General features: G+C 50.1%; 1 protein-coding gene across 1 annotated transcript; it reads right to left on the reverse strand.

Annotated features, from left to right (window-relative positions):
• Window positions 1-1,193: 1,193 nt before the first annotated feature.
• Window positions 1,194-21,122, reverse strand: LOC308679364 (neuronal PAS domain-containing protein 3-like; the record flags this gene model as incomplete). The annotated part of the gene is made up of 9 exons (XM_081346972.1): window positions 1,194-2,401; window positions 2,918-3,015; window positions 5,411-5,558; window positions 7,274-7,380; window positions 8,150-8,346; window positions 8,844-8,959; window positions 10,560-10,722; window positions 16,768-16,857; window positions 21,049-21,122. Coding segments are annotated over 9 exons (2,201 nt in total), but the record flags the coding sequence as incomplete, so codon positions are not given.
• Between the last annotated feature and the right edge of the window lie 5,973 nt (window positions 21,123-27,095).

Here is a 27,095-nt window from a genome sequence, read left to right on the forward strand (position 1 = left end):
AAGCAGAAGCTGGAGGTGGAGTCAAGAGAGGAATCAGCCTGAAACTGATACGTTCTCACAAACGGTCCAGGTTCAACCCTTTTTCAATTCCATTAACTCTTTTCTAGCTCCAATTTACTGCTGACCGTGAATTGATTCTAGATTCTTCTAGATTCTTCCATAGAGGCGTGAGGAATAAATCTGCTTAACTGGAACTTGACCTGTAATCTTGCTTCTTTGCACCTGATCACGGAGAACACAGCGTGTGCTGCATGTCTGACTCAGCCACCCACCCTTGATCCAAACTCACTCCACCTTACGATGGGTTCACAAGTGTTTTCGCCACTCGCTCCAAATCCCTGGGAAGAACCAGGGAGCCTCTTTCTGTCAAAACTGAACGCAAGGAGTCGAGTAAACCCCCATCACGGGCTGCCTTCCAAATGTATCCAACTAATTTCCTTAAGGGGTAATTAATTCCCTTATTCCCCCTCCAAGGTCAAGGTCAGCATATCTGGAAAGTCCACGTTGGAAAAAGTTGTCGATTTGCCCAGCAAGACCACAGGACAAAGTTCCTAGAAGGATAAGTTCACACGCCTATTTATTACATCCTTTTGATTTATCCTCCTGGATTCGATCATATTGCATATTTTAAGAATTAATTCAGCGTGAGCAAAAAAAGTTAACTGCTGGTGTGACAGCCTGGAATAAACACGTTTAGGAAAGGCATTGCGGGCAAAGACTGCCTACTTTTCATTGGCACACAAATGCAGGTTATATTTGACAACTGACAACCCCCCTTCCCCTAAGTCTTTAAAATCAGTCAAGGTATAGCAGCAGGAACGCAGGTATGTGGGAGATGCCCATTAATATGTCTGTGGGTCTTTTTTCCTGGACGTTTGGACAGCTTTACCACGTTTCTCCAAGCAAAACCCTCCACCAAACACCCCATTTCAACCAACCACCGACCTTCAGAAGTCGGTCCATCCGCTCTCCTTTGCCCCCCGAGGACTAGGAAAGGGATGCGATAAGCAGGCAGGTGGTTAGCAACTTCTTCCGGGACTAAAGATTTCTTCCCCCAGTTTCATGAAGGCTGGTGAGCACCCTAGCACGGAACCGAGCTGTCTCAAGATTTGATAGCTCTCTTCCAGGCAGGACTCAACTGTGGTTATCTGGGCAAAGAAGACACCAATTTGATCACGGACCGTCGATGGGTGTTAATCCTCTTTGCGTTCCAGAGCTGGCCCGCTGTGGATCCCACCACTGGCCACAGAGAAGGGCAGGGTGGAAAACAAAGAGTCAGCAGCAGCAAAGGCCCCTCCCGAAATCTGGGCCAAACTAGCTGAGTTCCCAAAGGGGGCCACCATGTTCAGTCGCTGCAGGTGGTGGTACATGATCTCCCGCGAGGTCTTGGCCTCGGCACTGCCAATGTCCATGAGGCTGAGTGGGTGGTGGGAAGGGGGCAGCATGTTGCTCGGCATGGCCAGGGTCATGTCTGCAGGGGCGTAGCGGATGGTGCTCGTGGTGTAGAGTCCCGGGGAGCCTGCCGAGGAGCTGGCGTGTGGATTGCCAAGCTGATGCATCAAGGGGACGACCACGTTGCTCGTGTGGAACCTCTGGAGAACTTCCATCTCCGTTGGGTAGATCAGTGGGGTGAAGGGCGTGGCAGTCCCCCGGTCCTCACAGGGGGAGCCCGAGAGCGGAGGCGAGAGCGTGTCCCCTGAGGAGGACGGAGCCGCCCGGGGAGAGGCGCTGAAGGGCCCCTTGGCCGGACCGCTGTCCATCTCGGGCGGGGTGAGCACGGAGTCGGGGATGGAGACGTACAGATGTGAGGGTGCCTGTCTCACTAGGGGCTTCTCCAGCCGAAGGGCTTTGTTTGCGGGGAAAGGGCTGCCCTTCCCCCCAGGACAGGTCCAGAGGCCCCCTTTGGCCCGGGGTCCCTGCTCCGATTTGATGCTAAGGGCCGGGCTGGCTCTGAGCGAGGCACCCTTTTGGGTCTGGATGACAGAGGTGAACTCTGACATGCAGGGACGGCCGGGGACCATGGTTTTCCGTCCGCTGGGCTTGCAGCCATTCACCTTCCGGGCCAGGGGCCCCGTCTGCTGGGGAACCATCTCTGGCTCCGAATCGCTGCTGCTGTCGGAGTCCTCGGAGCTAGCCAGCAAGGTCTCCCCCTTGCCCTTGGGCGGGGGGCTCTCTGGCGGGAACTCCAGTTTGATCCGCTTCCTTGGGGGGGGCTCTGTGTCGCTCCCAGCCTCCTCCTCCAATGCCTCCACCTCCTCCTCTGGGTATTTGGTTTCAGGACCCCTGGACTTGCTCTCCACCAGGTGGCAGTGCTGCCCCATTTCGGTCACGCTCCTGGGGTAGGGCTGGGCCAGGGTCCCCACTGGTTTGCCGGCTGGGCACGGCTTTCCCCGGTCACTCTCTGAAAGGGGGAAAACAGGGGGAGTCAACCAAACAGGGAATGCCCCGACCATCGATCGGCCTGGCACCGGAGGGAAATTCAGGTCCCTTTGCTAACTGGATGGAATAGAAGCATGGCCTTTGGTAAGACCCCCGCTTGGTAGCCAGGTTTATGTCCAGGTTTGGTGACCACGATACAAAAAAGATGTTGAGACTCTAGAAAGAATGCAGAGAAGAGCAACAAAGACAATAAAGCAGGAGTGTCCAATCTTGGCAACTTTAAGACCTGTGGACTTCAACTCCCAGAATTCCCCAGCCAGCACAACATTCTGGGGAGTTGAAGTCCACTGGTCTTAAAGTCGCCAAGATTGGACACCTCTGTGATAAAGGGTCTGGAGGCTAAACCGTATGATGAACAGTTGCAGGAACTGGGTATGCCTAGACTAATGACCTTTTCTCCCCCTCCCCAAAGTCTCTTCCACCAGCAGGGCACCGTCAAAAGGTGGCAGCCTCTCGTAGGTCGTTCTAGGACATTTACCTTTGTAATCCGTTCCCGCGCTGGGCGCTTCTGTCTGTCTGGCGGGGATGCCAGGAACCTGGAAAACATCCAGGGCAATGTTCTTACATTCCGGCTTGCTGGAAAAGATTAAAAAATATAAACAGCCAGGGGTTAAAACTGCATCTCACTCTTTTTCTTCTTTTAAATTTTGCTGGTCATGGACATAATACATTTTGACTGACTGCTTGTGTTGCAAAGGGCAATCCGCCACTTGGGGGCAGCAAAGCCCCTTCAGGCTGCCCCCTCCTCAAGCTAAAGAAATGCAAATTTCCCCCTGATTTGCAAATGTAAGAGACTGCAAGAGAGGCAAAGGATTAAAATAACCACCAGGCCGCTCATTCTGCCTGCTGGCCGATGAATCAGAAAAGATCAGCCGAAAGCCCACTTGAATGGGACTGACAGTGCCAGCCACCTGCAGCTGGGAGCGGCCGAAGGGCCATAGTTGCTCCATTGTCCAAGAACAAACAGAGACAGATTAAAATTGCAAACTCAGAAAGAAAGAAAGAAAGAAAGAAAGAAAGAAAGAAAGAAAGAAAGAAAGAAAGAAAGAAAGAAAGAAAGAAAGAAAGAAAGAAAGAAAGAAAGAAAGAAAGAAAGAAAGAAAGAAGTGGGTGAGTGATGTGGAAAGGTTTCAAATACGATTTTGTACAAATGCCACAAGGATTGTAGGAGAGAAGAGGCAACAAGGTGGTTTTCTGCTTTCATGATCCAGAACTCGAAGAGCCTCAAAGAAAAGACACCTGCAGCCCCGGAACCAGCGAAACCTGGGGCTGGACAGGGGACAGATTGTATCTGCCTGCCGTGTGGAAGGGACTGCCACTCTCGCATTGGCCTTTTTAGCCACACCAGACGCTGCTTTAGGACCTCTTCCCAGAGCACGATACCATCGTCTCTCCAGACTGAAGGATGCCAATGCCAATGATGATGATCCAGAACTGATTCTGATGCCTGGGGAATTCTGGGAGTTGAAGTCCACAGTCTTAAAGCGGCCACACACATGGAACTGACTTATTCATCTGTTTATTAACCAGATTTATACACTCCCCTTCTCACTACCTCCATGACCACTTAGCTGCAGCTACAGTCTCCGAATCTATTGGAGGCTGCGGAAATTCGGTGGAGGCGGAACCCCCCCCCTTTTGATGCCTTTTTTGGTTAAAAAAAAAAGAAAGAAAAAAAGTTGGTCAGCGCCTGCAGGATTGCACAGCGGCCATTCACTCCGTCTCCCCCCCCCCCAAGCTGCTTCTCGCAAAAGGCAAAGAAACCGGCAGAGGGACAACCAGCGTGGACTGCCGCTGAGCTCCATTTGCTATTATTTCACCCCCAGATCTTGGATCCCCCAAAGAAACCCCCTCTGTTTTACAGCCCCCCCCCTCGCTTCACCCCTGTTGCCAGCTATGGGACCCCCAACAATCCCACCCAGCCCCTCCCGTGCAAAGTTTTACAGCAGCTGTGGGGAGAGGGAGGCGAGCTTCCAGGCAGGGAGGCTGCTGCAAGAAAGTTAATTAGGCTCTAATTACAGCTCTAATTAACTAAAATACTAATCACTCTGACAAATCATACATTAGTATCGGCAATTGCTTGCCGGATTAGCATAAGAATGCTTCCTTTGGTTTTATGGAGAGGGAAAAGGAGAGCAGGGCCATTAATAACCATCTGGGCCGGCCATTCACACAGCCCGCCTTTTATCCCCACAAAAAAAGGCTCAGCAGAGGAGATTCTGTGGTTTAAAGGGTCCAGCTGGGTGGGGAGGGTCCGAAGGGGGTGTGGAGGGGCAGCAAAACTGGGGTGAGGACAGAGCAGGACTCAGAGCTAAGCCCCAATGGTGCATGGATAGAGGGAATCCAGAATTACGGTGGTCTGCATTTCTTTTTTTCTTTTTTAACAACCTCCCCCACCCAAATGAAGAAATCTAGCACAGCAGGGAGGAAATTCCTCTGCTGGGTGATGGGGATGCCTGCAGAGCTAGCTTTCTGCTTTAAGGGAATTGGCCTTTTCAGGTGGAAAAGAACAAAGGCTCACTTGAAAAAGATTGGGGCCAAATTTGGCTGAACCGGCTCCATCCGCCTCAGGGAATGCAGGCAGTCCTCGCCTTACAATGCCAATCGAGCCCCAAATTTCTGTTGCTAAGCAAGACACTTTTTAAGTGAGTTTTGCCCCATTTTACGACCTTTCTAGCCACAACTGTTAAGCGAGTCACTGCACTTGTTAAGCGAGTAACACGGTTGTGGGGTGAACCCAGTTTCCCCATCGAATTTGCCTGTCAGAAGGTCGCCAAAGGGGATCCCATGATCCCAGGATGCTGCGACTGTCGTAAATATGAGCTGGTTGCTCATTCAACATTGTTGAATGTTGATCACGTGACTGTTTGGATTCTGCAACGGTCTGGCTGTGGAATTCTGGGAGTTGAAGTCCACAAGTCTTAAAATTGGCAAGGTTGGATTAGAAGACCATGCAAATTCTCACACTCACCTGAGGATGTAGTTCACCCACACCATGTTCCTCTCGGAGGGATTCTTGACGTTGACCGAGATGGTGGCACAGGACTGGACCCAGACGAACCCCCCGCTCTTCTGCAGCCAGCGGTAGTAGCGGGTGACCACCTGCCCCTTGTTTAACACTAAAGCGGGTGGAGAAAGAAGAAGGTCAATCTTGGCCGAGACTCAACATAGCTACACGCTCGACCCAGACTGTGTAACCGCCAGGCGATTTCCTTGCAGACGTTTCGTGACCCAACTAGGGAACATCCCCAGCGTGAGGGAGGGTGGGATTTGTGCCCTGTTTATAGACAGTCATTGTCATTGCGGTTTTTTTCCCTTTGGTAATATCCCTTAATTCGGATATTGTTTTCTGCTTGATTGTCTGGTGTTAATCGCTGCTTATCTAGGTATTGGCTTCTGGAGAGGATGTATTCTCCCACCCACATCAGCCCTGATGATGTTACCTAGTTGGGTCATGAAATGTCTGCAAGAAAACAACTAAGCTCAGAGAGCACAAAGGACCCCAGACTTCTCCTCCTCCTCCTCCTCTTCCTCTCCACAACCATCCCCCCTTCTAGCGCTGATGATGTTCCCTAGTTGGGTCATGAAATGTCTGCAGGCTGAAGGCAGCACCAAGAACGCCACAAACAAATGTATTTACAGTATTTTACCATATTGATCTGATACAATAAATATTACATTACTTGCAGACAGTTGCATTTCCTCTCCCAAAAGGGAATTCTTTCTTGACAGGAGAGGCAGTGTATAAATCATTCAAAAATCATTTTTCCAGACTGCTTCACGAAAACAATTGTGATGCCCAGGGAGATTGGCAAAGCTCCCCAGGACAGGAGAAGTGCGCCTGATAAACAGCTCAGAGTACTGCATGGAAATAGAGGTTTGTTGTTCCTAACGTGGTTTATCTTTTTGTGGTTTTGTTTTGTTGGAATTTCTTTGCTTTTGATGGTTAGGAGCTGCCCAGGTTTTTTTTTAAGTTGAACAGAAGTCTAGTCTAATGACAAGACTAGGGGCGACACGATAGCAGTCTTCCAATATCTCAGGGGCTGCCCCAAAGAAGAGGCAGTCAAGCTATTCTCCAAAGCCCCTGAAGGCAGGAAAGAAGCATCGGATGGGAACTCATCAAGGAGAGAAGCAACCTGGAACTAACTAATTGTCCTGAGTCAGAACAATTAATCAGTGGAACAACCTGCCTCCAGAAGCTCCAACACTGGAAGTTTTTAAGAAGAGACTAGACAGCCATTTGTCTGAAATGGTATAGGGTTTCCTGCCTGAGCAGGGGGTTGGACTGGATGACCTCCAAGGTCCCTTCCAACTTTTATTATTATTATTATTAGCATATAAATAGTCCTCGGCTTACAACAGTTTGCTTAGTGACCGTTCAGTTACAATGGCGCTGACGAAGTGACTGAGGACCCGTTTTTCAGACTTACGACCATTGCAGCATCCCCAGGATCATGTGGTCAAAATTCAGATGCCTGGGCAACTGACTCGTATTTATGACCATGTCTGTGTGAAAGGTCACGGGATCCCCTTTTGCAACCTTCTGACCAGCAAATTCAATGGGGAAGCCAGATTCACTTAACAACCGTGTTACTAACTTCAAACTGCGGTGATTCACTTAACAAGTGTGGCAAGAAAGGTCGTAAAAGGGCAGCAAAGCTCACGTAACGACTGTCTCGCTAAGCAATCGGAATCTTGGGCTCAATTGCGGTCGTAATTCGAGGACTACCTGTGCACCATTCCTATGTAGAAAGAAGCCTCTGGGGCAACCTAGCTAGGGGCCCAGGATCCATAAATCCTGGCCAGCAATTGCACCCTTCTTGGGGCCACGTACAGTCCAGGTGGCTCTGCTGGATCCCCTCCACGTCTTCTCCATGAACGAAGCGATAGCAGCTCTTCCCAACGAGTTCTGAGGGACACAAGTCCATGTAGTCGGTGATCCTGGAGGAGAGAAGAGGAAGGGGACCGCTGTGGACCAGAAACTTTGACTTTGGTTTGGGCTTGGGCTTAAAGGAGATAGAGAGCCTGGCCAAAGCCTTGTAGATGGTCCGGGAGGGGAGCTGGCCTGCACACTCTTTTCCATGGGGTGTCTAAGGAGGGACAGGAGTGTCTGGCTTCTTGGAAAGGCAGGACACCTTCTTAGATCCTTGGGTCCACCAAGGGTAGGAGAGTCCACCTCAAGCCAGTTGAGGTTCTCCAAGGTCCAATCTTGAGTATGTGGACAGGGAGGGATCTTAGAATCATAGGATTGGATGAGGAATCTTCACACCAGTCCAATCTTTGTTTGAGAACCTCTGGTGACGGAGCCCTCACAACTCCAGGAGACAGACGGTTCTTCTGCTTCCTAGCTTCTATGGTCAATGAGAAGCTGAATTTCTACCCCTCCCTCTCAAAGTCAGTGAGCACTTCCCGCAAAATAGCAGGAAACGTGGTCATCAGGGGTCACCCAACATGGTCATCACCAAAGCTGGATTGTGGATTACAAAACATGGCTCAGTGGGCCAGTTCCAGTCTGGGCTGAGTCAGCTTGTTGTAGAAGTTGCAAATCACAGCTAGTGTCCATCCCCAAATGTGACAGGTTCTGCACCCACCATGCGCCCGCTGGGCTTCCCTTTGGCGTCTGGTTTTTAAGCTGCCCTGTGAGTGTCCAACCCCCCCCCCCCGCTCCACTGCCAGGACAGGCCAGAGTCCAGCTGTCCCCTTCACCCACCTGCTCTCACAGTACACGATCTGTAGGTCCATGTTGACCCGGAAAACGAACATGTGACACTCAATGCGCACCTCGCTGAGGGTGGAGGGTGGCAGGGTGTGGGCCAGCGCTACAAGTCCCAGCACCCGGCCCAGCACTGAGTGGCCATGGGGATAAGACGGTCGTCTGGGACGGAGGCGGCCCGTGACATGGATCACCTGGAGGGCAAAAGAGGGCCACAGAGTGGATCAGGGGCCACAGAGAGATGCCATATCCCAAAGGGTACTCTAAGCAGTCTTCAAATTACGACCAGTCATTTAACGACAGTTTGAAGTTAGGACAGCCTTGGAAAAAGCAACTTTTAAATTGTCCTCAAAGTTACAACCGTCACACCACCCCTGGTGTCACATGATCACAATTTGGGTACTTGGCAACTGACTTGCTTTTATGTTTTACAGTCACGCGGTCCTGATTTGCAACTTTCCCAGCCAGCTTCTGACAAACAGAGTGAGCTGGGGAAGCCGGATTCGTTTGGTGACCCTGTGACTCATTTAATGAACAGAAGCTCTGTTTTCAAATGTCACCTCTAACTGTCAGATCAAGCCTGTCTTGCTTGACTTTGATGACCTGCTTCTCCTTTTGAGGCATTGCCTTGTCCTGTCCCCACGTTCCCCCCACTCCAGCCCCCAAGTCTGGGTGGGGGCGCCCATTGTACCTTATAGCCCGAAGTCTTGATGTGGAGTCCTCTCTTGGTCAAAGTGGACTTCAGACGGATGAAGAAGGAACGGTCCAGGGCTCCGTCGCCTGGGGCTGTGCGGGAACTAGAAAGATCTAAAGATAGAGAAGGAAGGATGGATGGATGGATGGGGAGAGAGAGAGAGAGAGAGAGAGAGAGAGAGAGAGAGAGAGAGAGAGAGAAACCTTTATTGTCATTTTTACTGTGAGCACAAAGGCACACATTTAAAATGAAATTTAGTTGCTGGCTCTCAAAGTGTACACATACATAGCACCCATTTAAACATGCTATGTACAACACGTGTATAGACCTACTACACCCTTATAAATATTAATCACTGCCCGTCTTGAATACATAAGAGAAGGAGGAATCTTGAGAGTTCACATGGTTAATACTGCATGGGACGAAACTGTGACTGAATCCAGATGTTCTGCTTCGGATACCCCGAAGCCCCCTCCTCCCAGAAGGTAACAAAGAAAAGGAAAGCGCAGGTGGGGGGGGTGTTCGGGTGTGTGGGAGCGTCACGGTGTCTGTGTGTGCCACAAGTGTCCCCGGGGAGAAAAGAAGGACCGGATTCGTTCACCCAAAGCCCCAGCAGAATCCCAGAATGGACGTAATATTCGTATCCCTGGATCTGCCACGGACAGAGGACATCTGAGGGGGGGTGGGGAGTCTGCCCGATTCAGGCCAAGGCAGCAAGGCGTGGGGACCCTCAGCCAAACCCCGGACGTCTCCCTCTTCTGAGGACTCGCTCTTGACAGCCAGCTGATCTGGCATTCTCTTTCAGTTGCCATCTTGGCATCAATCTTTAACAAGTTCCCCGATGAAAGCGAAGCCGGCAACAATCCAGGGCTGGAGACCCCAGGGACCATCTCTTTCTCCCGGCCCGGGGGGGAAGGGGGGGCAGAAGAAGGGGAGGTGAAGCCGAGACCCCCTCCCCAAGCCCAGGCACATTTAAAGGGGCTCAGCGCCTCAGCCCAGGGAGCCCCCCAACTCCTCATCAGACCGCTGCAGAGAGGCCTGCTCTGGATGAAGGGGGCGCAGGGCCCACCGGAGCAAGGCAGCCGCGGCTGAGAAAGCCACGACTGATTCAAGCTGAGTTTTAATGAAGCTGCGGCTGGCTGGGTTCAGGCATACGGGGGGGTGTCCTCATCTTACAACAGTCTGTTTAGTGACCGTTCAAAGTTACAACGGCACTGAAAAATGGGGACTTAGGACCAGTTTTCATACTTATGACCGTCGTAGCATCACGGACACTTGGCAACTGACTTGTATTTATGACGGTCACTGTGTCCTGGGGTCAAGTGATCCCCTTTTGCGACCTGACAAGCAAAGTCAATGGGGGAAGCCAGATTCACTTAACCACTGTGTGACTAACTGCACTGATTCACTTAACAACGGTGGCAAGAAAAGTCGTAAAATGGGGCTACATTCACTTAATACATGACTCACTTAGCTACATCGATTTGGGGCTCAATTGTGGTGGTACGTCCAGGTGATAAACCCAGGAAACCATGTTCTGGGGCCTAGAATATGATGGCTTGTGGGAGTTCTATTAAGCAAGATCCAGACCAGACCAGAGGTAACAGGGCATCTCTGAGCATGTGCTAAGTGCTTCCTGACTCCACAGATGGCCAGACAACCTCCAAGCCTGCTTGAGCAACGGGGGGGGGGGGCGTAACAGAGAGACCGTACCTGATTGAGGACCCTCAGAAGAGGTGGAGGAGCCCAGCAGGGAGGCCTTGGGGTGGGGGGGGTGAGGAGGGCCCAGGGGAGCCTTCAGCCCCAGCTGCTCGGCCACTTCGTGGTGGTCCCCTGGGTGGACGTAGTCGAAGATGCTGCTGCCGGTCAGCTCCACCTGGAAGAGCAAGGACAGGTTCAAAGGTCAAGGGGGGACGGTCAGCAGGCTGTAAACCCATCATATCCAGAGCATGGGTGGGAAGGGAGAAAGGAAAGGAAAGGAAAGGAAAGGAAAGGAAAGGAAAGGAAAGGAAAGGAAAGGAAAGGAAAGGAAAGGAGAAAGAAAGAAAGAAAGAAAGAAAGAAAGAAAGAAAGAAAGAAAGAAAGAAAGAAAGAAGGAAGAAAGAAAGAAAGAAAGAAAGAAAGAAAGAAAGAAAGAAAGAAAGAAAGAAAGAAAGAAAGAAAGAAAGAAAGAAAGAAAGAAAGAAAGAAAGTGTATAGGTCTTGGGGAAACTAATTAAATGAAATCTTAAATTCTTCTCTCTATATTCAGATCCCTGATTCAGGATTTTCCCCTGCCCATCAGTTACCTGGGAGGGGGACCCCATGATCTACCTCATTACCCTCCTGGCTTAAAGCAGCTTATTGATGCAGTCAGCATCCCACAATCACCCTCGTCTCCCTGATCTCAGGGGGTCCCATTTTGCTCCTCTTTTGCCTGGGGGTGCATGGATGCCTCTTCAGGAACGCCCCCCTCCCCCCTTTTGTCTGTCTTTTGCTCCCAGGCTACTTCACTCCCTTGGCAACACCCCCAGAGTTCCTCAAAGAAGTCACATTGAAAGTTAGTCCTGAGGGGGGTGACCTCCCAACCCACCCCGCTTGGAGACCCTGCCCAGTCCTGATGCAGACCCCTTGCCCGCTTCCAAGACCCAGGGTCAGCGCCTCAGGTTAACGTTCCCTGCACTGTAATGCAGCCAGGGCAAAGAGATCGATAAATAATAATGCAGAGCTACTGGCTTCCCCCGTGAGAGTCGCGTGCATTCAAAGGAGCTAGTCCTCATTAAACATGCACCAGCTAGTCCTCGGCTAGGAGAAGTGAGAAAGCCGGAGAAAGGGAGGAGGGGTAAGTCGGAAGGGGGAGCAGCCGAGGGGGAGGAGAGCTGACATGGCTGCTTCTAACGGCTGGCAGGGTTTTCAACGCAGGGCAGCTGTGTCTTTGTGTCAAACAGCTGGACAAACACATCTGGGGGAGGGAAGCCACTTCGCACAGCGCCCGGCGCTGCGTCGGCCTTCCAGCTTGCACAGATCCGAGTGCAAAAAGCCACGGGCGCAACCATGAGCAGCCCTTTGAGTGAGCAAAAAAAAAAAGAAAAGAAAAGAAAAGAGGCCGCTGGAGAAAGAAGCAGTGGGGCAAGACGATTTATTTATATTTATTGATATAAATGTAAATATATATATTTACATGTTTATTTACTTGGTTTCTGTAGCTGTCCGTTTCAGGAAATTTCTGGGCAGCTCACAATTCGAAACATATAAAGGTAGCTCTTGACTTATGACCTCAACAGAGCCCCAGATTTTCTCGCTAAACGAGAGACTTGTTAAGTGACTGTTGCCCCATTTTACAACCTTTCTAGCCATAGTTGTTAAATGAATCACTGCAGATATTAAGTCAGTCACATGCTCGTGAAGGGAACCCGGCTTCCCCACTCTCTTTGTTCACCAGAAGGTCCCCCAAGGGGACCGTCATAAGTACGAGTCGGTTTGCCAAGCATCCGAATTTTGCTCACGTCACCGTGGGGAGGCTGCAATGGTCGTTAAGTGTGAAAAACGGTCCTAAGTCGAGGACCCCCTGTATTACAATTGAAATTTTAAAAAAGCATCAGAGCAGTTAAAAAAACATTAAAACGCCTAATTCGAAGTGCCCTTTGGGGGAAGGATGGGGAGGGAGGAGATGCCAATGGCCAGGAAGCCCGAAGAAAGGGGAGCTGGCGCAAAGGACATCTCCGGAGTGCCCGGCGAGGTGGACGTGGAGGAGCGGAAGCGCCCGCCTGCCAGGTGGCCGGGCTCCAGCCTGGCATTGTCAGGTTGCTCGGCAGCCAGTAAGACATTCATTGCAGAATGCCACTTTTCTCCCCGACACTAAGCTGTGCCTGCTTCTCCTGCACCCTCCCAAGCGCCCCTACACACACACACACACACACACACACACACACACACACACCAGGCGCTTCTGGTCTTCCTCCTGGGGCAAGGCGCAGCGTCAAAGGCTGCCATCTCCTTGCCGGAGGTTTCCTCCCGGTCTGCAAGCCACGGCGGGCGAGCAGTTGGAAAGGCCGGTGTAGGCGCTGGCCCTGGGGCTCCGGGAATGGAGATGCGCCTACCAGGCTGAGCCGGACCGGGCACGGGTGCTCTCCTTCCCTCCCTCGATTGCCAGGCGCCAAGAGATGAGATGGGCGGCAGATAAATTTAAGAAATAAATCAATAAAACAAAGCAGAACCGAAGAGAAGGGTTAGGGTTGAAAAGATCGGTAGTCCTCTTACAACGGTTTGTTTAGCGACCAAAGTTATGACAGTACCTGAAAAAGTGGCTTATGACAATTTTTCACACACCTACAACTGTTTCAGCATCTCCATGGTGACGTGATCAAAATTCAGACGCTTGGCAAGTGACTCGTACTTATGACGGTCGCAGTGTCCCGGGGTCACGTGATCCCCTTTTGCGACCTTCTGACGAGCAAAGTCAATAGGGGGAAGCGAGATTCACTTAACAACCGTATGACTCACTTAAAAACTGGATTGTGGTCGTAAGCCGAGGTCTGCTTGGGCGTTTTAATGAGGAGCGTTGGAAATGGAAGCGGTTGTGCCCAGTGAAACCCGCCCAGGGCTGGGCAGACCCTCAATTCACAGGGCTCTCTCCTTAACGCAACCCAAAGAGTGTAGAGGGCATCGCATCCAGACGGAATGTTCTCTGCAGGTCAGCTGGGGAAACTGACCGGAACTCCTTTTCTGTTTGTCTGTATGTATGTCTCCTTTATTATTTTACAAATAATTTTTGACTCAAAGCTGTGAACATATTTTACGTATGTATTTATTTATTTGCTTCCCAACTTTACTGTTTCTACAAATAATGTAAGATGGCAAATGTATCCAACACACCTTCTCCTCCTGTTTTCCCTCAACAACAACCCTGCGAGGTGGGGGGGAGGGACTGGATGAACGATAGTCAGCTGGTTTTCATAGCTAAGGCAGGACTAGAACTCTCAGTCACCTGGTGACTAGCCCAAAGTCACCTAGCTGGCTTTAATAGTTAGGGTGAGATTAGAACTTACCACCTCCTGGGGATCGGCCAAAGTCACCCAGCTAATTTTCATGGCTAAGGCAGGACTAGAACTCCCAGTCACCCAGCTGGCTTTCGTGGCTAAGGTGGCCTCCCGCTTTCCAGCCTGGTGCCTTAACCGCTGTCAGAATTTATATTTCATATATTTATATTTCTACGTCCAATTTTGAGACTCCCCATCTTGTTCCCAGCATGACTTTGAGCGGCGTACAACTAAAAGATCGGAAACGTCTTCTCTCCTTCACGCTGGGCCCGGTGCAAAGCGGGGCTCCGAATTCTGGCCAGCTTTTCTTGCGTGTCCAGAAACGGCCCTGGGAGGGCAGCACAAATTCGGATGACCTCGGCCAGAGACGGCTTATCCTCCAGACATCCTTCCCGTGACTCACCCGCCGTTCCGGCCACCTCCTTAGCAGGTGCCCCACCTGTTCTGCCAGGTGCCCCCTGGAAGGAGACAGCTGTCACTCACACGTCAGGCGCCATTATCAGGGCCGGGGGTGAGGGTGGGGCAGCCCAGGCAGGCAGCTCAGTTTCTGAAAACGTCCTTTCCCCCCAACCCATCCTCCGTTTCATCCCCCTCTAATTGCTTAAGGCAAGTGGGCGAGATGAAAGCCCCCCCTGCCCCCCGCCGGGTCTCCCCGCAGACGGAGAGGCTGGCACCGGCGATATTCACATTCCAGCACCATCGGCCCCGTTCTTGCCTGCTTCTCAAGGTGAAAAGAAAACAACAAAACGAAGGGAAAGAAAAGATTGGCTGTGCAGCTAGGTGTCTTGTTCCCCCCCAAAAAGTGAGGAGGGGGTTTCCGGTAGGGTCTTTTGGGACCCACACGTGTTATTCGAGGGCTGAAACGACAGCTCACAAAAACCTTTTGCCTTTGAGTAAAAAAATGCCATCTGCAAAAGATGTTGCAACATTCCAGATTTGTGATTCCTGCAGACTAACACAGTTTTTCCTCCTAAAAAGCGTCTTCAGCACAATGGCACAGTGTAGCATCTCCTGCTCGAGCAGGGGGTTGGGCTAGAAGACCTCTAAGGTCCCTTCCGACTCTGTTATTCTGCTATTTATTTATTTTCCTTCCTTCCTTCCTTCCTTCCTTCCTTCCTTCCTTCCTTCCTTCCTTCCTTCCTTCCTTCCTTCCTTCCTTCCTTCCTTCCTTCCTTCCTTCCCTCCCTGGTAGCTTTTAAGAAGAGATTGGCCAACCATTTGTGTAAAATGGCGTAGCATCTCCTGCTCGAGCAGGGGGTTGGACTAGAAGACCTCTAAGGCCCCTTCCGACTCTGTTATTCCCTGCAGTATGTCCCACAAAATCACTCTGGCCACCAGCTGCCAGCAAGAAAGACAGATGATCAGATTTCTCCAGCTTTTCCTCTCTCTTTTCCATGATTTAAGGGGGACTTTCCTGCGCGATAGGGAGGGGCCCCGACTGCATCAAATTCAAGTAGCAGTACAGATAGTCCTCTACTTACAACAGTTCACTTAGTGATCATTTGAAGTTACAACAGCACTGAAACAGGTGACTTATGACCCTTTTTCACACTTGACAGCCATTGCAGCGTCCCCCTGGTCACGTGACCAAACTTCAGACGCTTGGCAACTGACTTGTACTTACGACGGTCGCAGCGTCTTGGGAGGGGGGGGTCACGTGATCCCCTTTTGCGACCTTCTGACCAGCAAAGTCAAGGGGGGGAAGCCAGATTCGCTTAACCACAGTGTTGCTAGCTTAACAACCTCAGTGATTCACTTAACAACCGTGGTGGGAAAGGTCATAACATGAGGCAAAACTCACCTAAAAAATCTCTCACATAGCAACAGAAATTTTGGGCTCAGTTGTGGTCGTAAGTCGAGGACTACCCGTAGTAGGAACGGCACCACAGATAGTCCTTGAGTTACAACCATCCATTCAACAGCCGTCTGAAGTTACAAGAGCCTTGAAAAAAAGGACTTACAACTCAAACAGGCGCGAAAAAGAAACGAGTGGGGAAAATTGAGGAGGGGGACAATGCTCCCTTCCCAGAATTTGGATCTAAAGCAAATCTGGAATTAAAATCTGAAAGTCACCCTGGAGGGTTATTTACGGGCAAGAGCCACCGGCTCACAAACGGTTACAGACGCCGTCTTTTTTCAACTGCTGGCGCACCGGGACTGATTTGCAAGGCAGATTTTTTTCTTTTTGCAGGGGGGGTGTTTCTCCTGTGTGTTGAGCACTTCTACAATTCCCCCCCTCTTTCTTCTTCAAATTCTCCCACAAGAAAGGGGGGGCACGATAAACCTTAGCAAATGTCTCTCTCTCTGCCACGGCGATCAATCAATTCCTGCTCGGAAGGAACCGGCTGATCATCGATCATCAATTATCAGACGATGCCGCCTGTCTGGCGTCATTTCCAGGGGAGATAATTGCTGTGGCTCATTATGTATGTGGCGGAGTGGCTGGTGCGCCGAAAAACCAGACGGCGGATGTTCTGGGCGCTCAGCAGGTGAGACCAAAGAGGACACGGAGGGCGTCAAAAGGGCGGCTGGGCACGCGGGAGCGTTTGCCGGGAAAGCTTCCCGAACTACTAAGTTAATACCCGCATCCTGCAGAACTCAAACGTTCCTGAGGGGAGTCCTCGACCTACGATTGTTTGTTTGACAATGGTTCAAAGTTAGGACGGCCTTGGAGAAATTATTTAGGACAGGGGTCCCCAACCCCTGGGCCATGGACAGGTACCGGGCTGCAGCATGCCAGCAACCGGCCCACACAAACAAGCAAAGCCCCATTTGTGGGATGCAGGCACACAAAACTACGCACCCTCCGGTCTGCGGAAAAACCTCTCTCCACGGAACCGGTGGTCCCTGGTGCCCAAAAGGGGACCTCTGATTTAGGACCTGTAGTTGCAGGCAAAACCTACCTGTGACAGGCCCAGGTAAATAGACACCGTCTCGGAGATGTAAAGGAATTTTCCCTCTTGATTCAGTGCAAAGACGAAGCCATCCAGAGACTGTGGAGCAAAGGAACACAATTCAACTGTGGTTGTGTGTAGGCACAAAAACGGTCTTGCCAGCAAGGCAACTCTCTCCTTTTCCCCAGCGGAGAGAAAAGTCACCTAATTTAAGGGGAAATCTGCAGGATTTGTACTTAGAAACGTTCAGATGATTTCGCCCTAAGGACCAGAAACTCTTCCCAAACCAATGCACCGAAATCCGTCTCCAATGATACGGAAGAAGGCCACGCAAGCAGTTCTCAGTTTACAACTAGTTGCTTGGAGACCAGAAGGGTTAAAGAACCAGATTGGGACTAAATTGAAATGCTTTGGAAATGCTTTTTGCCTGTCTCCCAAGTAGCAGGAAGAAACACAGCTTCTGTACCTCTTTTGTTTGTTTGTTTGTGAAAAGCAGAGTAAGTTTGCAACAGAAAGTCCCTTTGCTTTGTCATTCCCAGTGGATGACAAGCCCCATCTGGATTCTTTGAGAGGAAAGGCCCTTGCAAACATCTGGAAACTGATGCACAATATTGTCCCCTAGCTGGGTTACGAAACGTCTGCAAGGGAAGCGGCATTAACCTTGGGACACGTATATCCACCTTTATTTACGGCTGTTACAGCATTGTTACACTTCTAAGTCTTTTTTTTTGTTGCTTTTCTTTTTCCCCCAAGACTCTATTAGATCCGTTTGAGAAATTCAATAAAGATATATTTTTAAAAAGTTAGAGATTTCTCGGGGATCCTCCAGAGGAAAGCTCCAGAGAAGCTGCAAAGGGAGAAGGTCCGGGGGGGGTGGGTGTAGAATAATCAAACACACACCCCCTTCCAAATTGTTCCGGAAAGCAGGAAATTGCTCTCTTGGGCGCCCCAAGGAGGAAGCCTGAAACGGCCCTTTGAATTTAACCATGGCAACTCATCCCCCACGCCAGGAAATTTGGCTTCTTAATCAACCCTCTGAAGCAGAGCCATGGACCTCCAAAGGCAAAGCCCCCCCCCCCAATCCCTCTTTTCAAGGTACTTTGGGGAAGTTACAAAATCAGCCCCAAAGCAGGAAAGATGAACATTCTGAACTCAGACCCCAAAGTTTTTCCAACTTTGGAGACAAACCCCTCCTGGCACAAAAGAGAGTCTTGGCTCTGAAGGGTCACCAATAAGGGCACCTCCGTCCTTGCACAAGCGGAGTCCGCGAACCAGGACGGCTGTGCACAGAGCTAGAAGGCGCTGCTAATGAATGGCCCTGGGATCTTGAGTTCAAATCTTCAGAGAGATGGAAGGAGGGTTTTTTTCCCCCTACCAGTCACTTGGTTGGGAAAATAATTTTGCAGGGGACCTTTAATGCAATGAAATTAATTTCTCTCTGTCCATCTGTCTGTGTCTGTCTGTCTGTCTGTCTGTCTGTCTGTCTGTCTGTCTATCTATCTATCTATCTATCTATCTATCTATCTATCTATCTATCTATCTATCTATCTATCATCTATATAATCTATCTCTCTCTTTATCATCTTTATCATCTATCTATATCTGTCTATCTATCATCTATTTATCTCTATCAACTATCTGTCTCTATCATCTCTTTCATCTCTCTCTCTCTCTCATTTCCTTTATTCTTTTTACAGATAACCCAGGGCAGCATACATACCCAACACACCTTCCTCCACCTATTTTCCCCACCACAACAACCCTGTGAGGTGGGCTGGGCTGTAAGAGAGGGACTGACTCAAGATCACACACACACCCCTTTCCTGGCTGTGGTGGGACTTGAACTCGCCATCTCCCGCATTGTAGCCTGGTGCCTTAACCAGACCGAACCTCCTTCTGCTTGCTCATCTCCAGTCAATCTCGGAGGGGCCGTCCCCAATCCCCTCCTCATAAAAGGGGGGGGGAAAGCCTGGGGATCCCACCCACCCACTTCTCCCACCTCCCCTCCCCAACAGCCCAGGGAGGCATGCCTGTCCTCTGGTGTCAACCGTTTAATTGCTGCAGCAATGACCTCTGAGCATACTTGATGACTGGGGGGTGGGGGGGGGAGAAGCAATTTTATCTGTCAGCAGTAATTAACACGTCTGAACATTAACCCAGCTGTGGGTGTCTTTAATTCCCCGCAGTTCCTCTTCCACGGCTCCACTGCAAAAGTGCCAAAGCGCTTCCTCAGCGTCACTTGTTGCGTGGGATCCTCCCCTTGCGCAGAGGCTGGGCGGCGGGTGACGAAGCGAAGGACCCCCCACCTCCCCTCGTGGCCCTGCCGGATAGGCAGGGTCCCACTGAACCGGCTTTTGAAGTCTGGCAGGTAAACGTTCTTTCCGTCACCTATGCAGGAAGCGCCTGGTTCCTTTTTTAAGCGAAGGTTATGGGAAGCAAAACTCAGGAGAGCCCAAAGCAACATCTCACCACACAAAAACAAACCCTTGTAGGCAACCTTGGCTCTTTGATGACTCGTGGACTTCAACTCCCAGAATTCCTGAGCCAGCCATGCTGAGGGGAAAGGGAGAAGTTTCTAAGCTGAGCCATGCCGGCTCAGGAATTCTGGGAGTTGAAGTCCACAAGTCATAAAAGAGCCAAGGTTGCCTACCCCTGGCCTAGACTATAGGCAAGACCTCCACTTGCAGCCGTTCGCTTACTGACCGTTCAAAATGACAGCGGCAATGAAAAAAGGGACTTAAGTTTTTCCACACGACCGTTGCAGCATCCCCGCGGTCACGCGATCCAAATTCAGCCGCTTGGCAACTGACTCGTATTTACGATGGTCGCAGTGTCCCGGGATCACGTGATCCCCTTTTACGACCTTCGGGCAAAGCAAAGTCAAGAGGGGGCTAGCTAGATTCGCTTAACGACCGTGTGGCTAACAGAACAACTGCAGCGATCTGCTTAACAAGAGACGTGGCAAGAACGGTCGTAAAATGAGACAAAATTCACTTCATTGTTTCACTTATCAACAGAAATTTAGAGCTCAGTCGAGGATGGCCTGTAGGTCCTCATTTCAACCCTGAGCTACAAATATTCTCCTTTCCTGGGGTGGGAATGAGGGGGCTGGCAAACTCCCCCCCCCAGCCCAGGATCCAACAGAAAAACGGTGGTGCAGCTTCCAGCACCTCTGTGATAATTGGGGAGGGGTCTTCTGCCTTCGGCAGGAAGAGAAAGCACAGGTTTCCTGCCCGCCATCTGTTGCCCAGTCTTCCCACACACCGAGGGCCAAATCGAATTGCTTCCCAATAAATCTGCATTAGCTCGTGAAAAGGGGCTGGCGGAGGCCGCCGGCAGCACAGGAGCCAGGGAAGAAATCTATTTCAGAAGGGACCCCCCACCTGGCCGAGCTGCCAAACCAGGTTAAGGCCTCGGTTTCCCTCTGTGCCAAGGCTGGAGCAAAGCCCCTAACTCAATTGGTCCCCTCGCCTGCCACCCCTTCCTGGCTCTCTCATTCCTTCATCGACCGTGGGCTAATTAAGTTCCCTTCAAGGGAGGGAGGGGTCTCCCCCCCCAAACCCAGCCTGGCTGAACTAGCCGAGCCCAGAGCCATTTCCCGAAGGCAGAATTCCTGGGTCTGCAGGGAGGAGGTGGTGGTGGGGGCCTTGGGGGTCTGGAGGGATCAGTGGCCAGCCTCAGTTGCCCATCGGAGGGGGAAACTCAGTTGGAGAATAGCGGGAACCAGGAAATAAGGCCTTTGTGTTCCTGTGGTGCCTTCACAATTTGTACCCTTGATGCGCACAGATGCAGAGGTGTGGAGAATCACATTCCTGTCTAGAGTTAACTGGAGATTTATTTATTTATTCGGTTTGCACAGTCCTCAAGTTATGACTGGTTGCTTAAAGATGGTTCAAACTTACGACAGAGGGAGGGAGGGAGGAAGGAAGGAAGGATGGATGGATTCAGACAAGGAGAGAGGAACCTGTCCTGGCACCTTGGTGAACCCAGCCTGGAGGACAGAAGGTGGACTATTCTCCAAAGGACCTGAAAGCAGGACAAGAAGCAATGGATGGAAACTAGTCAAGGAGAGAAGCAACCTGGAACTGAGGAGAAACTTCCTGACAGTTAGAACAATTAACCAGTGGAACAACCCGCCTCCAGAGGTGGTGAATGCTCCAACACTGGAAGTCTTTAAGAAGAGACTGGACAGCCATTTGCCTGAAATGGTATAGGGTTTCCTCCCTGAGCAGGGGGTTGGACTAGATGACCTCCAAGGTCTCTTCCAACTTTATTATTATTATTACTTACCTGCAGGATGTGGCCCCCTAAGTGCTTTTCAAAGAGCTCCGTCAGCAGCCCGTTCATATTTCTCCGACCAGAAGCTGGAGAGAAACCAAGATCTCAGGGTCAGCAAGGAGGATCCAAAGTGGCAACCCTCCCAGTCAGCTTCTTGGGGTCATGAAGCCTGAGAGATCCCTTGCTATGGGCAGGATCTGGCTAGGAGGAATCAATGCTCCTGTGATATCTGCTCGCTCACTCATGCATTCATTCAATCAATTTATATGCCTACTCTGCTTTTCTTCTCCAAGTTAGCACTCAGATTCCAAACCTCAGCTCAGAGTTGGGGGATCTTAAACAACAGACCACAGATTCCCTTAGATTCCCCACCCAGATGAGCTCTGGAACTAGATCTAGACCAGACGTGTCAAACTCGCCATGTCACATGACGTCATGCAATGTATCGGGACAGTTTTGCCATTGCCGGCAATGGGGTGGGCAGAGCTTCCATGTGATGCGTCCGGCCCGTGGGCCGGCAGTTTGACAGCCCTGATCTAGACCAAGGGTTTCTCAACCTTTGCCCCTTTAAGAGGGATAAACTTCAACTTCCAGAATTCTCCAGTCAACAAAGCTCACTTTTTAAGTCATTTTTCTCAGTGCCACTGTAACTTCAAACGTTCGCTAAACAAACGTTAGGTGGAGGACTATCCATACTTAAATTCTAACTTTTGCAACTGAAATATACCCCCTGGGGCTCCTCTCCGAGGTAGATGGACAGTTAAGCTACAGAAATAAAGAAACACACACACACACACAAAGATATACACATATCAATACATATATACAGACACATAGAGAGGATAGATTGATAGATAAGATAGACAGACAGATAAGGTAGAGAAGATTGATATAGATGATATACAGATAGATTGATAGAGATACACAGAGATAGATAGAGAAGATAGATACAGAAAGATTATATATAAGATAGATAGTGATATATTAGATAACATAGAGATGAGAGAGAGAGAGAGAGAGAGAGAGAGATGTGGGTTAATTTGATCCAGGAATATCTAGACAAGGAACGAATAGGAAGTGCTTTTGGCTGGTGTCTGTGGAGGAGGATCTCTGGCCAGGACCCTTACCTAGGACGGGGGGGGGGGGGGGCAGAGGCGAAGGAAGGTGCTAAATTTGGGGGAAGCCAAGGATAGAGCAGGAGGGGGAAGGAAGGGGGGGAGGACAGGACGAGCCATTGTGTCCTGAGCATTCCTGCCAGACGAGAGGCGAATACTTATCAGCCCGGCATTCACGAGACCCCCAATCAAGCTGAAAAGCTCCATGGCCCCTGAGTTAACCTTTCCTGCAGCCTCACCGTCCCCCCCCCCACACAACTGGCTGGGGGCCAAGCAGGGGAAGGAAGGTGGGCTCAAAGGGACCCACACGTGTGCGGAATGCCAAACAGGGCGCATTCTTTGATCCACAGAGGAATCCGGAGCTCTTTCCTGATCGCATCTCCGATTTTTCTATGGTACAACTGTTCAGAAGTTCCAAGGAGTTTGCGGGCTGTTTTGTTTCTTATTCATTTGTGTGTTCATTTATTAGTAATTTGTTTTTAGGTGGTTGAGCCCACACTTGGAATCCTGCATCCAGCTTTGGTCACCGCACGACAGAAAAGAAGTTAAGACTCTGGAAAAAGTGCAGAGAAGAGCAGCCAAGATGATAAAGAAGGGGTGTCAAAAGTTGGCTGTTTTAAGACTTGTGGACTTCAACTCCCAGAATTCCCCTGGCTGGGGAATTCTGGGAGTTGAAGTCCATAAGTCTTAAAGTGGCCAAGCTTGGACACTCCTGTGATTAAAGGGGCTGGAAGCTAAACCATACAATGAATAATTGAGGGAACTGGGAATGTCTGGTCTAATAAAGATAAGAAGTAGGAGGGACATGATAGCATATTGCGATATTTTGAGGGGCTGTCCCAGAAAAAAGGGGGTTCACCTATTCTCCAAAGCCCCTGAAGGCAGGACAAGAAGCAATGGATGGAAACTCATCAAGGAGAGAAGCAGCCTAGAACTAAGGAGGAATTTCCCAACAGTCCAAACAATGAATCGGTGGAACGGCTTCCCTCTTAACAATTGCAGCGATTCTCTTAACAATGGTGGCCAGAAAGGGCGTAAAAATCGGGCTCACTTCCCAAAAGTTTCCCAAAACTCACTTCCCAACAATCTCGCCTAGCAATGGAAGTTTTGGGCTGAAACGGGAGTCGTAAGTCAAGGACAACCTGTAGCTAGAAGCTAACCCCAAAGACAGCTTGTTTGCTTTAGGCAGCTTTAGACATGGGGTGGAAGCAGCCCCAGTTTTGGGGGCAACTGGTTTTCCAAGGGGGAAAAAACAACAAAAAATAAAAATCATATTTTTGCCTCTTTTTTCCCTTCTTCTTTTTTCTCTCTCTCTCTCTCTCTCTCTCTGTCTTTTTAAATCACTGTGGCAGCTTCGGAGATGCCGTTTCAGAACAGTTATCTGTACGAATTTACTTGTAACTAACAAACAGAGACCCACTTGACAGACAATCGGGAACAATACCAGCCCCGCTAATTGCTGCAATTTCCTCTGTCATTTTCTTTAATTCCTTCATTTTTCCTCTCTCGAAATAACCCCACAGGTCAGACAGAATGCTCCTATAATTAAAAGCATTTAATGCAAGAATTAGAAAGCTGCTCACATTATGGGGAAGGGAACGGGGCAGAAGCTGGGGGGGGGCATATTGTTAATCCCCCCCCACACACTCTTTTCAAGTTTGCAATTTGCCAGCTTTTTAAACAGTTTTTTTTAAAAAAAAGAAAGAAAGAAAGAAAAAAAAGAGAAATAAGAGAGACGGGGAAAATAAATTGGAAAAAAGAGGATTTTTTCCGCTTCCTGTTTCCCCCCCCAAAACTGAAGAAGCCCATGGCGTTCCTGAAAAAGCAAAATGGCAGGAAAATGGGGAAACGAATCCCAAGGAATGTCAACCCCACCTGATGACGTCACCTGGCAAAGGTTACAGATCTGCATGATGTCATCGGGATACGTGGGACTGGTGGTGGTGGTGGGAGGGGGAGGGTGTCAACAGCTGCCCTTATGATTGGCACGCAGAGCAAGTGAATTTGTCCGTCAATAAAATGCAACTTTGATCCCTATTGTAACAAGACACAAAACGCAACAGGAGATTCTCCTGAGAGTGGGTGGGCTTTATTTTAAATCAAGGGTCTCCAAACATGTCCACTTTAAGAGTTGTGGACTTCAACTGCCAGAATTCTTCAGCCAGTATGCTAGCAAAAAATCATGAAGTGTGGACTACATCTCCCAGAATTCAGAGCTAGCTGGGGCATTCTGGGAGTTGAAGTCCACAAATCTTAAAGTGGACAAGTTTGGCAACTATAAATTTAAATAATTATAAGCAAAGAATGAGGAAACATCTTCCACTGAAGAAGGATGTTTGTTCTCCTAAGGGGTATTTCTCCCACCTGGAAATAAATATTTAAATATAGTGGGCGTGTTCAGGTTGTCCTTGACTTACAAACCTTCCTTGAATGACTGCTTGAAGTTACAACAGTGCTGAAAAAAGGGACTTACGACCATTTTTCACACTTATGACCACTGCAGCATCCCCGTGGTCACGTGATCAAAATTCGGACTCTTGGCAGCTGGTTCACATTTATGACGGTTGCAGCCTTTGGGATCAGCTGATCACCATTTCTAATCTTCCCAGCCAGGTTCCCTCAAGCAAAGTCAACGGGGGAAGCTGGATTCACTTAACAGCCACAAATTCACTTAACAACCGTGGCGAAAAGGGTTTGTGAACTCGAGTGCGACTCACTTAGCAAGCGACCGCTTTGCTTAGTGAGGGAAATCCTGATCTCGATTGTGGTGGTGAGAACTGCCTGTGACTACCCACGAATGAACGAAAGGGGTAACCGCTATAAACTGACCTATTTCCCTTCCAGGAGTCAAGGAAGGGCCAAGATTGTTGGGGGCAATTAAGCTGACTTTGTAATAATGCCGCTTGGGTGTGTGTGTGTGAAAGCCCTAATAAGCAGGCATATACATTGAATGAAGGCTACTGCTAAGCTTGTAAGCCGCCCTGAGTGTTCGGAGAAGGGTGGGATATAAATGGAATTAAAAATAAAAAAATAAATAAAAAAAGAGCAAGAAAAATTAAGCAACGTGCATTTTGAAAATAGTAAGGGGGAGGAGGGAATGGGGGGAAGGGATAGGGAGGGTTGGGTGGGGGTGGGGGAGGGGGGGATTAAAGTTAAAATGTATTGTAAAACTTTTTAAATAAAAAAAAAGAAAATAGTAACATAAACAGGAAAGATGACAGGGTCTAGGTGCCAAATGCTGGACCCTGCGCAAAAAATACATTTGAACCCTGGGGCTCCCTACTCCAACCGAGGGTCCAGGCCCCTCACCCCCAAGGGGAAGGAGCATTCAGAGGGTTAACGTCAAAATCTGGCTAGCTCGGTGTAATCACCAAATTCTTTCCCCAAGCCCGTAATTATAAAGCTGCCAGCACCAGCGTGGATGATGGGCCCACAGCTGCAGCCCTCGCTTCCCAGCCAGGCAGTAGCGGAATGAGCTGCAGCTGAGAGGCCAAAGAGCAAGGTTGGCGGAGTGTATGGGAATCACGGGGTGGGAAGGGACCTTGGAAGACTTCTAGTCCAACCCCCTTCTCAAGCAGGAGAACGGAAAAGGGACGGAGATGGGGAGTAGAGAGCGGGATCGTGTCATCCCTCCCAGAGATCCTACGTTTTGGATGTCACAGGGCAGTGATGGCGAACCGGTTAGAGACCGAGTGCCCAAACTGCAATCCAAAACCCTCTTATGTATCATCGGGTGCCGGGTGGGCGTGGCCCATTGGGTGGGCGTGGCCCATTGGGTGGGCGTGGCTGCAGTGGTAACGGCAGACTGGCTGGGACTAAAAAGTTCAATCAATCAATTCCAACTTTGCGAGATCTTTTTTTTTCCCCACGAGGTTGAAATTGATTGATTGAACCTTTTTCTGTTTTTTTGCGCACGATGTTGGAGGCCTAAAGCGAAAAGGTTTGATAAAACCCAGCTGAAGGCCTAGGACTGGGGCAACGGCACACGTGCCCACAGAGAGGGCTCTGCGTGCCACCTGTGGCACGTGTGCCATAGGTTCGCCACCACGGTCATAGGGACTCTGCTGGCTACTCAGAAGTCGAGGTCACTTTAACCGCAAATCTTGCAACCCTCTTTCAGGGAACTGTAGTGGAAGGTGGTCTGGATTCCCAGGAGGGAAGGGCTGCTTACGGGAGGGCAAAGCGGCAGCAGAGCTCGGAATGACTGGAAAGGGGGAGGAGGGTCCAACGGTCCCTCCCTAGCAGTTTCCAGGATACATCTATAGTTATGCAAATAGTTTCTTTAGGGTCATCATGCCCTCAGAGCTGGGTGGTTTTCTTGCAGACATTTCATAACCCAACTAAGTTACATCAACATTGCTAGGAAGAGGAGGAGGAGGTTGACTGTGGGGTCCTTGGTGATCTTTGAGCTGGGTGGTTTCCTTGCAGGAGTTTCATTACCAAACTAGGTAACACCATCAGTTCTAGGCGGGAAAAGAAGAGAACGAGAGGAGAAAGAGGGAAATGTGGGACAGCGAGGCATGCTGGGCTCCCAGCTTGGCAGTCAGGCCATCGCTGCCACGGGGCATGGACGAACAGCCTGCTTTTCACACAGTCCTTACACTGCTGTTTGTTTTGGTTCCAAGCTTTGCGCCGCCGGCCGGTCCTTCAGCCTCCTCTGCTTGTTCCACCTTGCCTTCCTTCACCCAGACGTGTCCTGCTGCCGGCTCCGGGTGCGAGAGACATCGTACACCCTGCCCATACCAAGCAAGCTGTATCAATCAGGCTAAGTGGCTGGGCTGGATGAGAGCCAAGTTGAACGAGTCACCCTTTCCGCCCACGTTCTCCTCCTTCTTTCCGACAGCCCAAATCCGGGGCAGGGGGGGGCGGTATGTGAGCGGAGTTGCAGGAAAAGATCCCAGAGTGGTTTACTCCTTGGGGTGGCCTGGACTGCCAGGTGAGAAA

This window comes from Vipera berus (assembly GCF_964194415.1).
Source record: "Vipera berus genome assembly, contig: HAP1_SCAFFOLD_302, whole genome shotgun sequence".
In the NCBI taxonomy this organism is placed as follows: domain Eukaryota; kingdom Metazoa; phylum Chordata; class Lepidosauria; order Squamata; family Viperidae; genus Vipera; species Vipera berus.